Source organism: Stegodyphus dumicola, chromosome 6 (assembly GCF_044657685.1).
Source record: "Stegodyphus dumicola isolate Sdum_Otavi_A_Nest chromosome 6, ASM4465768v1".
Taxonomy (NCBI): Eukaryota; Metazoa; Arthropoda; class Arachnida; order Araneae; family Eresidae; genus Stegodyphus; species Stegodyphus dumicola.
In genome coordinates this window covers 109,263,149-109,280,443 of record NC_140773.1, presented here as the reverse complement: position 1 = coordinate 109,280,443, position 17,295 = coordinate 109,263,149, and the positions used below count along the sequence as shown (strand labels likewise).

Below are 17,295 nucleotides of genomic sequence, written 5' to 3'. Positions count from 1 at the left end.
TAATGAAATTAAAATACAATAATTAAAAACAAGTATACAAATGTGCCAAATCCAGCGGATGAAGTCATATAAAAAGTTAAAACCACACATTTAAAATTCAAGACACAATCTTCAAAACAAATTACATTAGGTGATAAAAGCCAGTCTCTTAAATAATAAAATAAATTACAATTGACCTCTCTTCCGATTAAACGGTCGAGAGGTAAGTCACAGCTATTAAAATATTTCTGGCGAAGAAAATTAGGACATGAAAAGAATTCACTTATAATTCTTAAATACAGCAATTTTTTCAGACATATGCAAGCGTATCTCCAGGACAGACAAAGTCTGAAAAATTATGTTACACACTTGCTCATTGTTTACCGATTTTATCAGCAATAAAGGGGAGGATACTTACGTGAGAAAATATAAAAGAAACTTACTTTCACTCAAGCATGAGTTATCCGGTTATAGAGACCACTTCCTGTTAAACCTTGTCTAGACAGTAAGACACGATATTCAGAAACATTTTAAACAGAAATGTCATAAAAATCCAATGTAAGAATTTAAATCGCTGTTTAAATAGCACTCCAGTGCTCAAACTTTTAAGTTTCGAGAGAAATTTTATGCAGAGACGTGCGAAAAATGAAAGTTTAATTGCAAGTTCGCAAAGAAAATCGCAGACATCAGCAAGCTTCCAGCTGCGAATGGGGACGAAGAGCCAGAAGAAAACGAAAATTCGGATATTAATTCCGGGGGATTCATTTGGATTCAGTCTGTTAAGAGCTGCAGTCTAAGAATTTTTAGGTTGGTATTGAAACTTGCAAAAGAATTATCCGACCCAGGCAAAAAGCGCACACTTTTAATGCCGAACCATTTCTTTTAAAAACAGAATTAAGTTTTAGCACTTCGAGACTACATCAGCAATTTATTCCCATCAGATTCTTAAAAAATTCATGTCGATATGATAGCTTATTTCTTACATCAGCATTTAAAGTAATCGAGGTTTGGATACGGCATAAAACAGTACAACTGATAAAACAGATCATGGGCACTCCTAAAGTCAGAAGTAGCGGCCAATTTTATTGTAGAATCACGTAAGTCGACCACCGTTGCCTCCTATGAAGGGACGAACAGTTATATTCACACGCCTTCTCCAGGATTTGCACCCGGACCTTTTGGTATCGCAGTCGCCTCCCCTAACCACTATACCGTCAAGGCGAACCTGTTTTCGTGTATTTATACTGCTTTGTCTCTTCACTGAGGTTGGTTGGAGTGTTGGCACAAAACCCATGGGGGTTATGTTGCGCCAAACAGAAGGTTTAAAAACTTGAGATAGTAAAGATAAGCAAATGCACCATTCAGTGCATACTCAGGAGTAGAAATTTAAAACAAAGATATAGCTATAAATTCTTTTATGAAAACCATGAAATACAGATAGAAAAATCTGCAGGCAAAGGATAAATTTCGACATGAGAAAGTATATCCGAGATAGATCTTTTGAAACCCATATTGAATTCAGAGCATTCAAATAACGTGATAAAACTTTATAGCTTTTAAAAAGTTAATGATAAAATGTGGTTCTTTACTAACTAAATCTTTTGCTGAAATCTCACAAGTATTAATAAAAATTTCGAAAGCAATTAAAATTTGGAAAATCAATTAAAAGGTGTTTAACGGTTAAAATAGTGCTGCATTGAGCGCATGCTGGTTCAGCTTCGCCTATCAATAGGTATCTGTATGTTAGCCTTATGTGGCCGACTCTCAATCGGGTCAGAAGGACCTGCTCCCTTCGGTTTAGGGCAGATTTCCAATGTTCTATTTTAGGTTTTACATTTCGTTATTTATTGGTGAACTGCACATCCCAAAGCTTTTGCCATTTCAGATTTTTCCACCGCATCAAAGTGTTAATATCTGAACAGGGAACGGGTCGGATGGACGTCCCACAGGCGCATTTTGCAGCGATATCTTGAATCGTCAGTTTGACTAATGGTCCGAACTACAAAAGAGTTTTAACCAATAACTCAGGTAGGCCATTTGCCGCTCGTGAATTTTAAAATAAATCAAGGGTGCATGAGCACCGCGGTCGAAGACGCAGGATGGCCGGGATGACAACGCCTCGAGGTTAAGCATTCTGTTACTGCATTGAAGTAGGGAGAAGTTCTATCGCTAGTGGTAAAAAGCCTCTCGGTAGGTATTGAATCGTCATTCGCCGGAGCCAGACACGTGGGAGGCCACCCTCCCAAGATCTGACCCCGCGAGATGCTGCTTGAAACAGTGAGCTGTGAGTTAAGTGAAATTTTTTTAAAAAATAAAATAAAGTCTTGTAATATTCTGCAGATGTATTCAAATAATTATCTAATCTTTTTCTGGAATTTGGACGAGATACATGGCTGCTTTAAATCTTGCAGTTAGTTTTTCTAAAGTAGTCTTTGTTTTTTTGATACGCTCAATGTGTTCAATAATGGTTCCCAAAAATTTCTGAGATTTTTCATCGCGGAGCCAAGAGACGGCTTCGTTGAGTTCGTTTGGGATTGGGGCTTTTCTTAATCGTGCTTTCTCGCTGTAGAGTTTTCTACCAGATTTTTCTTCAGATGTCTCGGCTGTAATTAATTGCGGGAAGTCTTCTGCTTTTGGGATGGAGTTTTCGGTCTCTGCACTGGTTTTTCTCAAATTTGCGTCGGTATTCAGGGCATCGACGATAACTGCAGACATGCGGTTCTTTGCAGAAAATGCAGGTGGGTTTTTCTTTGTCTTTTAGTGTACAGACATTGCTACTGTGCGGTCCGCCGCATTTGCAAAATTTTCTGGATTTGAACATAGGTGCTGGGAGTGTCCCCACTCTTGGCACCTATAACACTGCGTGCATCTTTTCTTGGAATTCCATTTTTCTATGTTGATATTTATGCTGAACATATTATTGAGAATGTATTGCTTGACCATTAGCATTCCTCTTTAATTCTAGAAGCCAGATTGGGAGTTTCTCGAAATTATTTTTGCGGGATCTTCTGAACTGCTTGACCTTTAAGATCGAAAATTTCCTTCTTTGTACATCTTAAAAAATTGCTTCCTCTGAGGTTTTGGTCAGGTAAATTCTTCAGTACTACTTTTATAGGTTTCTTCCAGCTTACTTGGTATGTGTGGAAAGGAACTCCTCGTTTGTAAAGCATTTCAGTAATTGCACGGTATTTATCAGCATCTTTCAATTGAACGAAAATAGCTTGCCCCTGTCATCTGTGCTTCAAACTCGTCGATACAATTTTCTCTTGGATATCAGACTTTCAACCAATCGATTTGTTCCTGCTGAAATACTATGGGGGTGGGGTTTCTGAATTCTTAGCTCCTCCTTTAGTGTTAGCTTCAGGTTCCAAGTTTTCAAAACAATTTTTCCTTACTATTTCCATCGGCTCTGGACTTTTGGGGGGTTTTGCAAACTTCTTTGGAGATTTCCATTCCCTTTCTTTATAGTTTGTTTCCTTATCTTTCTTCCTGCTCTGCTTCAAATCTTCGTTTTTCTGTTACTTTCGCAATATATTCCATGAGCTTTCTGTTCGTATGATCTCGTATCATCTTAGTGAGTGCTTCTAGGCCAAATTCTGGTAATAAATCCCCTTGCTCCTTATCTGTTAGTTCATGAATGTAATCCGTAGTATACCTAGTCCTCAGCGCTTCAAGTAATTCTTCCTGGACATTCTTGCCGTTTTTGCTTTTTCTTATTCGGAGATTATGAAATCTTTCCTTAGCTTCAAACTTCGAAGATCTGAAAGACCTATCCAAATCAGTATCTGCACCCTCTTCATCCGTTTTCGACGATGGTGCCCTAAAAAGGGCATTTTTGTGTACCCGAGGGTACCTAAATCAATTAAGATAATTCGAACACAAAAAATCGCTAGAAACTAGCTGTCCGCCTACTAGACTGGGACAGTCTGCGCGAATGAGTGAGTGTTACAGCGATATCTGCCAGTTCGTTTCCTTTTATACCAACATGGCTTAGCACCCAGCAATAAAGGATCCAGTAACCTTTAGCCTTGAACTCTTCACTCAGGTATTATGCAACTATAGTACACATACAGGGTCACTACGTCTAAAGGTGAATAAAGCAAGGATAAACTTTGCCGAGAAACGAGCTTTTCCTAACATTAACGGATTCCTAGCCGAAGCATTTTCGCAGGAATCTATGTCCAGTCTAGCTACGAGGATCAAGTTTTGTATATTTCAGATATAGGCAAAGTATACAAAAATTATATAAAAAATGGATAAATTTAACCATATATTTTTTAAATCTCTACTCAATTTGTAAGTGTCGCTAAATTAAGTTAATGCAGAACCGAAGGCGGTAAGGAAATTTTACTAACTACAAAATGGGCGGTAGGTGCAAGAAGTTAGACTACCCGATTTAGACCATTTCACTTAGCATGTTGTAAGAGTTTCTTTATAGCGTTTTCATGATTTTATGCAAGAAATTCCAAATCCTGAAATCAGATTTAGTGCAGATTACCAGCTCATTAAAAAGGAGTTATTTCTGCCAAATTTTTTATATAGTTTAACAGTCTTTAAATTAACGAACAGATGTAAAGTATTCCAAAGTCCAGAACTTTATGCTTAGTTAAAATAGTTCTAATAAATTTCTGATCTCCCCAAAGTTAGTCACCAATTCTCTCCCAAATATACTTATTTTCTCTCTCTGTAGTTCGCTTTTAGTAAATGCAAAATAAACATGTCTAAAATGAAGAAATTGTGTGCTATATTTAGACTTCACTAATCAAGTGAGCTTCCTAAATTGAGAAAACTGCCTAGAGATAAAGGGATGCATGGGACGCATATAGTGAGTTACATAAATATTGGACCGCTTAAAAAACAAATCTCGCAATTTTAAACGAATTAAAATAAATTCAGTAAAAATTTAAAAACATTTTCTATTTGCATTTTCAAAAATAAAAGTAAAACATGTCACGTGTACCTATAAACAAGGGTTAAAACAAATGAAAGTATTCGACCACTAACTAAAACAATGAACTTGAAAAGGAAATCAATATTTGTTGCATTTGCTACGAATTCTGCATATATAAATATCTTGAGTGAAATCATGTGAAATTTTATTTTCCAGCATAATGTAACTTGAAAATCTACGGAGACGATGTTCTGATGGAACAAGGAATAAAGGGACAAGTCTAATATTGTGCATATAGCTGTCTCGCTAAATTGGCAAGATATCACCAAGCTGTCGATAGTTTCGGCAACTAATTTTGTCAGTAGTTAAGTTCAGATTGAGGTCGGAGTACTGCGATATCTCCGCTCTTTACATTGCGTTGAGTTTAATGTTCTTAGTTCTTTCAAATACGACTACCGACTGTATTCTGATACTGTGAAGAGCTGTACAACTATTTTTGTGCAAAGTTCAGAACTGTGAAACGTAAATTTTATTAAGTTATCAGTTCAGTGTTTCGGTCTATTACGAACTCGTACGCAGACAACAATATGATGGCGAAACACGCGCGGTATCTCTTTTGAACGAATGCCTACGCAGAAGACTAAAAGAAATTATTCGTATTCACATTACACATGAGAAAAATCTCAAACTCCCACGCACGCAGCCAGTTTGCCAGGATAAGAGTGCAGGTCCAAATAGTGTTCAGCGATTTTGCCCGATTCGTGGCTGAAGTTAACAGTAATAACAAATACTTTTTGTCATTAGGCTATGGCACCTCAACATCTGTATCTTATGTCATACTGTTCGAAGCATCGTTTCAATACCTAAATATTCAAATAATATATTTCTGTGGTTCGCTTACCATGATTTGCTTCAGCACACTATCAACTTTGCCTGTCATGACTATTCAAAATTAAGCCTCCTAATCCTGGTTTTTATTCTTCATGTAAAATGTAGAATTGCGTTTAATTTATAAATTAATCTTTGTGAATTTTTATCGATAATAAGTTCTCACCTAAATTAAACTGTAATTTTGAAATTAAAAACGACTCCTTTTCCAAATATGAATCGGATGTTACCCTAAATGACTTAAACAATTGCAGGATATAAAAGGTTTACATTTTAACAGCATTAAATTACAAAATCTAGAAATTTTCCATTTGTACGGTTCCCAAATACTTCTATTTTTGGTTGAAAGGTTTAAAAGTAAATTAATATTTACCTTAAAACTGAAAAATTTGAAAACACCTATAATAAAACTAAGGACAATGAAATTCGCATGAATAGAAGCAATTGTTTGCCACCAGTAAACAAAGAGTTCTGTGTGTCATTCATTATTATTCCTCCATGTGAGCGTTGTTCCTTATTTTTCATCCTAATTATATTTTAGCTAAATATTTAAGATGTACATAGACTCCAGGGAACTAAATATGAAACATGATAAAATCAATTGTAGGATACAAGAATGCTGCCAATCAAGATTTATTAAATTAGAAGAAATAATTTCATACATTTATGAACAATGCATACAATATTTGGAAGAAATGTAATATTTTACAAATTTCACTTAGACAACCCTTTCAGAAGACTCGTATTAAGTTGGTCAATTTCCAAGGAATTTAAGAGCAATATGGAATCTAAGCTTGGACTCTGTACAACAATAATGGAATCTAAGCTTGGACTCTGTACAACAATAATGGAAATCAATGCTAAGAAAAGACTTCAACACTTGAAATTATCCAGTTTTCGCGTAAAAATTTCCTACAATGCGGTTAAGCAAACTTTTAAAAGATTAAGTTTTAATTTTAAAATGCATTAAGCATGTAATTCGAGGCTTAATTGCGCTTTGCATTACAAGGCTATAGTTTTGTTATTTTGCATTTTACGGAATGAAAAATTTAATAAAAATTTCGTAAGGAGTGGATGCGCAATTATATGAAGGCATCCTTTCAATAATGTTCGGCCTGGAAATTTCGTTCATATCAGTAGAGTTTCGGTTCTGATGTCAATCTCCGGCGAGGCAACCCGTTGTTTTATTTGATAATTTTTCTTCCCCCTCTATTTTCAGGCACGCGAACACAGACAACAGATGGAGCCGTTACAACTGGTTGCCCGGCCTTATCCAATAACGCTGAGAGGGGGAGAAGAAAGAGCATTATATCTGCCAGGGGGAGAGCAAAGGTCAACCAGCTGCTGTCTCACAACATATATAGAAAGTACATACAACAACTATGCGAGATCGAGGGAGGTTTCGCTTCAGCTGTTCAGGACAAAAGACTACCCAATAGGACCAGGATTCTGCCAAGAGTAATGCAAGGCTAAGCTGTGCCCAAAATATTTTTTTGCCATGAGTTAGTGCAGATAAAAACTGACAAAAGTCACAATATATCTTGGATTCTGAAGTGAAAGAGTAAAGGGTTGTGACCTAAGCAACAAAAATTCTTATCTTTTAGGGCTCGTATAAACTTGTGTTTATAAAATCATTTTGCTCATCCACGGGCAATACAACAAAAATCCTTTATTAACATGCGCATTTGTTGTTCATTTAATTAGAATCAGTTCCAAAAATCTTAAAATTCTAATAGCATTAAAATGCATAAAACAATCTCACTTAAATCTAAAAACCTTCTACATCTTTGGTTTTACAAAATTATATTTCAGTTACATTACAAGCGAGTTCAAAGAGATTTGTTAAACAGGGGCATGAACCAAATGGTAGAGCGCTTAATTTTACTCGAAATTAGCTTATAAAATATGCTGCATCAAATTAAATGTCCGTGTGCTATATTTTAGATATTAACACCTAGGCCAGAAGTTAAAAACAATATTCGTTGTTTAACAACATACACATTATAACAGAGAACTTTAAAATTATAGCAAGGTCTAGACACTCGTGCTTAAATGTTTAAGATTACAAAATTTTTAAACTAAAATTTAAACATAATAAAGTTTTAGTAGTTGGCTTGCTAGATTACGGCAAAGCAAATTAGTACTATTTGCCTAAGGGGAGGTATGCTTTCATGGAGAATTTTCAAAGGGAAAATGGCTCGTATACACCTTAAACATGGGATAAACCACAAAAACGCCCATGCAGCCAGCTCTTCTGAATTGAACCCATGCAGAAACCATCAGTGTTCAGCAACTGGTGGGCATGAAGTTTTAGTAAAGAAGATGCATCTTAACATGCACTCTTCTGAATAAAATTTCATGCACATCATATCCTTACAATTATATAGGTATACAAAGGCACAAGTGAGTAGATATTAGGCTAGCACTGGTCAACATTTACACACATTATGAAAAGTTCAACGTTTGATTGGAAAAGTTATGTTCAATCATCTTTTCCAAATACCAAGATTTACCCGAAATTCCAGCTTTAAGATTAACTTTATTGTATTATTTTATTATGTGAGAAGGTCCCGGAATATTGAAATATTTTAAAGCATTCCATGAAATAATGTTTCAACTTTTAAAAGAAAACCTTTTATACTAGACTTGCACTGTGTCATGGTTTAACAGAAAATACAATTCAATACCTATGCAAAAATGCAAACTCTTAAGATTCATAAGAATGTACTAGTTATGCAATTTATAAGCTTGCACTTTGCAACTAGCAACAAACTAATTGTGCGCGAGTTAAAATGTTAAATAAAATTTGAAGAAAATTCTTAATAACACTGCATCTGATTCAATGCTCTTTGACTATACAGGTTATACATTTCAATATACAGAACCTTTCTTAAAAGAAAAATATCTAAATTAATCCTAAGCATTATTATTTAAAGGAAATTCTAAATCAGTAGGGTTTTAATAATTTTATTCCGTTCTTACTGAATAGATGCCATTAGTAAGGCTGTGTTATTTAGTTTTCAAAACATTGCTCTTACTTAGACTGACTGAAATGTACATCTTTGATACATGGCTAGCAAGTCTACTTTTGTTTGAAGTACACATGGGCTAAATATGTTCAAAAATTAAAAATCTGCACAGATTTGGATTTGCTAATTTACGTCAACAGTATTCTCACTAAATTAGAACTGGTTGCAGTCGAGCATAAACTTTAGTTCTTGCCTTTAATACAAGAACTAATTAAAATTTTATGTCCCAACATCACAAGTTGAAATGAAATTATAAAAATATTTACTGACCAGAGACTTTGTCTCGGATGAGTTTACATGACTCCACCTCCCCAATAGAGGAAAAAAGAGATCTTATCTCCTCTTGAGTCATCGTCTGGGGCAAGTAGTTGACAATCAGATTAGTCTTCGAATCTTCAGTCGAGGTGCCGGTCTGCACAGAATTGTGCAAACTGCCATTTTGTTGTTGCGATGAGACCGGGGAGGTGTCCATTCCATTCATCTGGACCACTACGGAAGAAAATCAACAATTAGTAATCAACTTCCACACAAACGTTCCAGTGTTTTAACAAATTATTAATCATATGCATAGTAATATTTTAGTAAACTACATCCTAGACTTACAGAATACGGCTTAAAATAATAGTTTTAGGTATTCATTTTTTGTTTGCTCCCAGAGAAAACTTAGGAGTAATTTAAGTATACATTTTAGAGGAAAAATACGATTTAATAAAAATGTTATATGTTTATTCATTACTTAGCCGCAATTACAAATTTGGACACTGGACAAATTAAAACTGCTTTACCAAACTAACCAAAGATTATTTTGGCCAAATAACGGCCGAGATACGAGATAATCTGAACTCCGATTTCAAACTCGCACGTTAAGATAATTGCAAGCTCTATATACCGTAATACAGTATTCAGGTGCATTACAACAAGCACTCAAGAGTTAAATCAAGCTTCTAGTTTATTAAAGAAAAATGATCTACGATATCTATCCATAATTATACCGGTATATAAATCTGCATGTAACAGATATTGGAATGGCACTAGGCAACATTTACATACAGCATGAAAAATTCACCATTTGATTTGAATCAGGGAAATGCACAAAGACAATCTCCCAAAGATGGAAAAAAATCGAAGAAACTTAGACTAAAAATAAGATGCTTTGAAAAATTATCTTAGCGATATCTAGAAAAAATATTCATTTTTAATTTGGGATTTCAAAGACGGTAAAAGTATGAAATTTAAGATTAGCTTCTTTTTTCAGAAGAAATGATTGATTATTCCACTGCTATCACGAAGTTATCAGCAATATTTTGAATAGTTATTCAAAGACAACAAAACTGTTTAATTCAAATTATACTTGTAATTAGAACATATTGGACAACATTCGACTTAGTTCGTGAATTCACGAATATGACAAATTCGTGCAACTCAAAATCCAGGATTCCACTTTCGAAGGGAACATAAATCGAAATTTTCGCATCAGTTTAGCCAAGCTCAAATACGCAAGATATCTATAAAAATGTAACTTGAAACTTCCACGATACATTTTAGACGTTATTGAAATAGTTGAAGATGTTTATTACAATATTTGGAGTATATAATAACTACCGATTTAATGCAAGTTTAAGTTAAACTGATATGACGCAGTCAGCTCATAACACACGGTAACGAACAGACCACATAGTTAAAATTTTTGCTCTAAATTTTGTGACAAATTCATTTGATTATAAATGGTATTTTTGCTTTCAAAAGATGGTCTGAAAAATCTTCGTTGGTAGTAACGTATAAACATTTAACACGTTGACTGCCGCCCGCATTTTACGCGGCTAGCCCATGGCGCAAATATGTTTTTATTATGCGATGTATATTATGTTGAAATATTTACAGAAGATAAGGTGAGATAATCGGTTTAATGAGTTTTTCATGGTGGTGGTTACCGGTGACAATCGAGGCGCTGTAGACCAGTTTTGAAATTTATAATTTAAATCTTTGCTATTTATTATTCTTCAAACCATTACTGTAACAATCGTATTATTTAAAAATTTATTAGTATCGATATTTACTCTATTTTTACTATTGATCGCATCGACGGTCACTGGTGGCCCCCAGCGACGCTGTAGCCAAGTCGAGCGTCGACCACTAGTGACCCCCACGACAGTCATCGTGTTAAAAATTAAAATCAGTTTTCTTCAAGATTATAGTCCCCGCTGTACTAGTTTACTCACTAATGCAAACTGCTATTCTCCAAGTGAAGATTATGAAAATAAGAGCATAATATTGCATCGTATATTATTGCATTAAATGTCTTAAACCAATGAAATATTACAGAATATAGCTTCCCCCTAATTTACAGAATTTACCACTTAAAGTTCGCAATAAATTCCATCCACTATTTTAAGAAACACACGAGACACACATTAGTTAGCGTGAACACAGAAGATTAGTCTGCATAAGAAATCATACTAGCCAGGGGAATCTAAAAGCTCATACACTACACCTTTGCTATTGCTCATTACAATTCAGCTGACTTGGAAAGCAACTTACTTTAAACACATTTCAAGCAAACCAAAATACATTCTTGGATATCCAATTAATAGAACAAATGATCACATCTTTTTATAGTGAAATTTGTTAAACTGTTAAATATTTCTCAAAATTAAAACTATGAGAAGTCAATATCATTGAAAGTTGCACGGTTCCGCATATATATATATATATATATATATATAATAAAAAAAAAAAAAAAACCTTTTGCATGCATTAAAATTTATCAGCATTATTAAGCAGATGAATTTTCAATTAGTTTAGTGAACTATATATTTAAAATCTATGCGTGTTTGTGGTATTATCTCCTCCGGAATAGCGGGTAGTAAAGTTTTGAAGTAACCCCCCCCCCCGGATTCCAAAAATTCGTGAGAAGTCATTTGACCATTCTCATCTTTGTACGATTTTAATCAGCCGAGGTATTCATTAAAAACTGAAAACGCTAATTTTCGACCTTATTTTCCGAGTGGCAAAAGTCTCGCACGCTTGAGATAAAAATCTGCTTTGTTTCGAGAAGTGTTGCCACTGCTAGCTTTTAAATCGTACAATTTAATAAAATATTTAAGTTTTACAGAATACGAAATAAAGTAATATTGCCAAACATTAAATATATTATTACATAAGGTCATCTGACGCGATTTCATGTGACGTCAGTGTACGTCGGAGCGTTTTCGCCAATGTCTGCATTTTAAATAGCTGCTGGTGGCAACTTTGTTTCAGATTAAGATATGGACATGGTATGTAATTGCCACGTTAATTCTTTTACTGGTATTTGAGAAAAAGTTTTATTACATTAAATTAAAATCATGAATCCATACGTATTAACATGAAGTATCTAAAGTTTTGTTTCCTGGTTTGGCAACAAAAATATTAATAGTTAATTTTGATTTCAGTTTTTCAGTACATAGAACTTAAATATTGTTTTGGCCGTAGCCCTCTAGTTAAGAATATAGAAAATGCACTAAATATATGGGAACTTAAAGGACAAGTCGGAGGGAATTAAGCTTTTATAGAAAGATTTTTTAAACTTTTGGATTGGATTATTCAATTATGGCAAATCACACGAGGGCTATCTGAATAAAGGGTGGGATGCCTTCCTGGAGGACTTTCTAAGGGAAACTGGCTCGAATACACGTTACACATGGAGAAAACCACGAAAACGCCCATGAAGCCAGCCCGTTCGCGGGATTCAAACCTCGGACCGAACTACCAGTGTTCAGCGTCTTTACCGCTCGGCCTCTGGTGGGCTTTTTTAACTTTTGAGTTTAGGAACAAATTTTAATAGTTTTCGCCAATTCTCATTAAAAATATGTTTTCAAATCGGACTACATATTTTTTAAGCAAAGGGCAGCAACGTTTTCCTTTTAAAAGAATAATTTGTCAATAAATTTTAAATTGTTTTAACGTCCCATGTTTATTCTTGTTCCATTACATTAGTCTGGCCTGTATAAGAGATAGTATATAAGAGATTGCTCTTACATTTGAAGACCAAAATACTTACAGCTTAAAATGCAAATGACAGAATTTAGATATCCTCATAACAGTAATTGCTGCAAATTACGATAAATCATACAATCATAAAAAATTGTAAATGGCAGAAAAACTTGTTTCTAAATCATGATTTAAAATTATTCAAACTTTGAACCATGACCTTGTAATGTAAATCAATCAATTTTAGAGAATGTAAGGTTAAATAAAGGGTTATTAAAGAACATAAGGTTATTTACAATATTCTAAATTTGTAACTAGCTTATTTAGATATTTACAACAGTTGAAATTATATTTAGCTACATGTCTACCAGCTAGTTTATTTCGAAGTACCATCTGAGGAATAAAGTCTTTTTACTTCCTTGTACGAAGTAAAAAGGAACTATTGTAATCGCGAAAAGCTTCAGGCAGCATATTTCAACGAAAATATCCACTTTGACCGCTTTCGAATGCAATTTAACGATGTTTTTGCGTGATATCGGTACGTAAGGACAGAATAAGACTTTTCCTCCAAAAAACTAAAAAAATGCTTTAAAATGAATTCTGAAGAGAATGTTTCGTGACGTCTGTACGAAAGTAAGTACGTATCTCGCATAACTCAAAAACGAGTAGCCTCAGAACGTTGAAATTTTGTATATAGGACTGCTATAACATGTAGATGTGCAACTCGTATTTTGGTTGCAATCGGCCGCACCAAACGTATATAAATATATTTATATATATATCCACTCTATTACCCGGCTCAGTGATCTCAGTTTCTTTACTCTTAATGTTTGTAAATTGTACATTTTTTGCTTTAAGAATGATTGAATTATGTTGTTCTTATCTTCCGGTTAAGGGTTTTATGCCTTTAGTAAATCTGTATGCAATATTTTTAGAATTATCAACAATTTTAAAATTACTTAAGTGCCGCTAAGCCTAATTTGATGGCGGCCATTGCTCTTGTTTACATTTGAAATAGCTGAGTTGCGGATTTGTTGCCAATCTAGAGAAACTTAGCTTCGCAACAACAAAGATAACGCCTTCATTTATTATTTAAATCATGCTTAATCCTTTCTGGAATTTTTTCGAGGAAATAAGCGTTTAAAATTTACTTCGTAATTTTTAATAGATATTTTGAGTTTTTATGTATTTTTGCCTTGTCGCGAAGTGAAAACTAAATTGAATGAGAAATACTCAATCGTCTGTGAAAAACTGTTTTTGTCTTGTTTGCTTAATTTCTTTTATACATAGTTCTAGCATTATTATAGTATTTGAATAGAACATGTGGCAACGATTAGATAATTCTTTAAATGATATAAATTTTGTGCATTCTGAATGAAAGAAACATAATACTGTTAAGTAAACCTAGCGCCAGAGTGTCGCTATGGTAAACAAAGTGAATTTTAAAGAATGCATTTATTCTATTGTGGTTTATGCGCAGTCGGCGAAGTAGATTTAATTCAATGCAATAAGTTTAAATGAAATGCAAGAAAAAATGCGTATAATTTAATATTCCGTACAAGAAAGTCATGTGGTGTACACATCAGATTTTTTAATTCACGTGCCATAAAGCCCCCTGAGCTGTCCAAGATATTGTATGCAGATATGTTACAATTTTGCTTCGCTTTCCGTAGCCGTTTATTTGGCATAGAAAGAAGAGATGGAAATTAAGAGTGGAGCACCTTCACCTTTAACATATATTGACGCTCATTTGATAATTTAATGTCAAGACACTACAGGTTTCCTGTTTACATGAGAGTTAATGTAAAATGAATTTAAAACCATTGTCGTAAGCTTATAAAGATTCAACGCAGCATGCTATCAATCAAACGAAGTTTGGAATCACTCGATTAAGTTTATTCCTGGTTAAATTAGAACGTAAGGAATCACCACACAGATTAAATGGAATCTAAGAATTCCCATCTTACTCATTGTGTAACGTTCTGAAAATATTTGAATCCTTTAATGTCCAGATAAGCAGTAAAATGATTATTTTAAGCTGTTTTATGCCCGAATTATATAAAAATATTTACTGCAAAGATAAAATAACCATAGGCTATTTTAGTTTTTAAGCGCAATACAGTTTCAAATGCAAAAGCTTTCTTTTGTATAATTTTAAGAGCTCACACCAAAAAAAAAAACAAATTTTGCAATCATAAATTATATTATTAATTTTAATTATTAAGTTTCGATTGAATTAAGTTTCGTTTATGCATTTTCTTGCAAATTAAAATTTCCATGTATAGAACTTTTCCCATAAATGCGTTTCAACCTGAATTCATCTGATTTAAGGATGCTTGAATATACAGTTTAAAATTTGTGATTTAACAGAGGACTCACGAAATAGCAAACTAAAAATATTAATATACAGAATGCTACAGAGTACTTTCCGTTAAATTCATATCATGTATTATCGGCGTAATATTAGTGTATAAGACTTTTCCTACGGCTCGATACTAAATATCTTTCTTCCTTTGACAAAGTTTATGCTGGAAATTTTTAATTTATCCTGGTTTCATTCCTGAGAAACCCTTCCAAAAAAGGTAAACAAAATAGAAGCAAACACAGAAAAAATATACTGTAACTAAAAAACTAAATAAGATGATCAAAACAAAAATTAACCATAACTCATTGCATTAAAAATGACATTTTTCTTGCACTCAATTTGTGAGGCCACGCAAATTTAGTTAAACGCTTAAATGATAACAGGAAGAATCACTGCAGAAATTAGACCGATAAGCACCATGTCCAAGTGACCAGGAGCTCTGTCAATGGCGTGAAAGCAACGTTAAAGTGTTCGAGATATGTTATCACATGAAATGCAAAATATCAGAACCGATAACTCATAGTAGTCGAGTAGTCTTTCGAAACGATAGTACTGTAATACATTTCCATGAACTTTTTACTGAATGAACATAAATAAAACATCGATCGTTCTGAAAACGCTCCATAAACCATTTTTATGAGATTTCTGCCTCAACAAAGGTAGTATACTAAATTCATACTGCATTCTAACTAACCATATACATTTGAATAAGAATTTCAGTTTTAGCCTTCCTGAAACAATCTGTACTAAAAACTTCATACCAGTTTCGGTGTATTATAGCATTTCTTACGCCATCTTGCAAACTGCACATGAGGGTAATTCAGAGCTCCTCTGCTCCAGTGAGAGCTGAAATGCGCAAGAGTAGAGTTTATATATTATCTCCTTGACTATTGGCGTGCCAAGAACACTAGACGCTAATGCAAGTTAGTTTGGCTTATTTGAATACTCGAGGGCTACCTACAGGGAAAGATGCTTTCGTGAAGGACATTCTAAGGAAAACTGGGTCGTATCCTCGTTACACATGGCATTTCAGTAGGTTGTTTTGACTGGTTTATGTGATTACGACCAAGCTTCAAAGGCTTTCTGCCTTCGTGGAGGGCTCTCTAAGGGAAACCGGCTGGTGTACACGTTAACACACATGGTTAAAACCACGAAAACATCCATGCAGCCAGCCCATTCAAGAGATTCGAGCCTCGGACCCAATTACCAATGTTCAGAGAGTTTACTGTTTCTGCCGCTGCTAGACCAGCATTGCTGTAGAAGTTATAGGACTTTAACCTTAGGTTTCCCAATACTTTTAATGATTATAGCACTTTTGCTTATATACTGCAGATCAAAATACACCAAAGGAGTTTAAAATTAAGATTCTGGGGTTAAACAAAAAAACGTTAATTTTTGTGCAACATACAACTACAATTTCATCTTAAAGCAATAAGTCCCCTCCTTAAAATCATACCGGAATCAGAAATTTCGCACGCAAACAGTACATGTTCCACAAAGAAGAAACACAGAAATAGAAAATTCTGCCACATACATTAAAATGAAAGTATGAACACAAAAATAATAAAGCTGCGAACAGTTAAGTATTTAAACTTTGCAGTAGACTCGGGAACTGTACGGTAATCGTACACTAATATAAAATTGTCATTTTTATCAATTTAAAATTAAGTTTTTCAATTTCTGAAAATTTCAGCCCAGTTGCTTCCACTCACATTTTTGAAGTCTTAAATGTGTCCGTTAAAAAGAGGTTAACATTTTAACTAATAACACGGTAAAAAAGCCCAAAATATTAAATTAATAAAGCCTGAAGTATTGAAGTTTTAGACCAGTATATTGTTAGAAGACAAATTCAAAGTAGATAATGAAAGAAAAGTTACATTATGTAGTCGTGGACAAAATTTAACAAAATGGTACAAAAAGGAAAAGTCAAAAGTATTTTCTCTAACACAATACAATTCAAGCTTCTACAATCCATGCATTTTCAGTTCCTCTCTAAAAAAAGCAAAATCATTTCTATACATCTACTTTCGTTACCACTGTCCCTAAAAAAGAAGCCTTCCTGAAGAACAGAAACGGGGAGGCATGTATAGTTTTATTTCTCAGCGATCGATGTTCCCTTTCCCGTTATTTCGATTAATCCCCACTCCCCTCTGCACGTTTTCCCTCTTTAAATC

General features: G+C 34.1%; 1 protein-coding gene across 7 annotated transcripts in view; it reads right to left on the bottom strand.

Moving 5' to 3' along the window:
• LOC118194570 (ELAV-like protein 4) overlaps window positions 1-17,295 on the bottom strand; it is a 180,566-nt gene that overhangs the window by 106,402 nt on the left and 56,869 nt on the right. For all 7 annotated transcript variants that reach the window (XM_085818791.1, XM_085818796.1, XM_085818795.1 and 4 more), the window contains one exon: window positions 9,058-9,276. In XM_085818791.1, coding sequence (XP_085674917.1) covers window positions 9,058-9,276 — 219 coding nt within the window. The remainder of the gene's footprint in view (window positions 1-9,057; window positions 9,277-17,295) is intronic.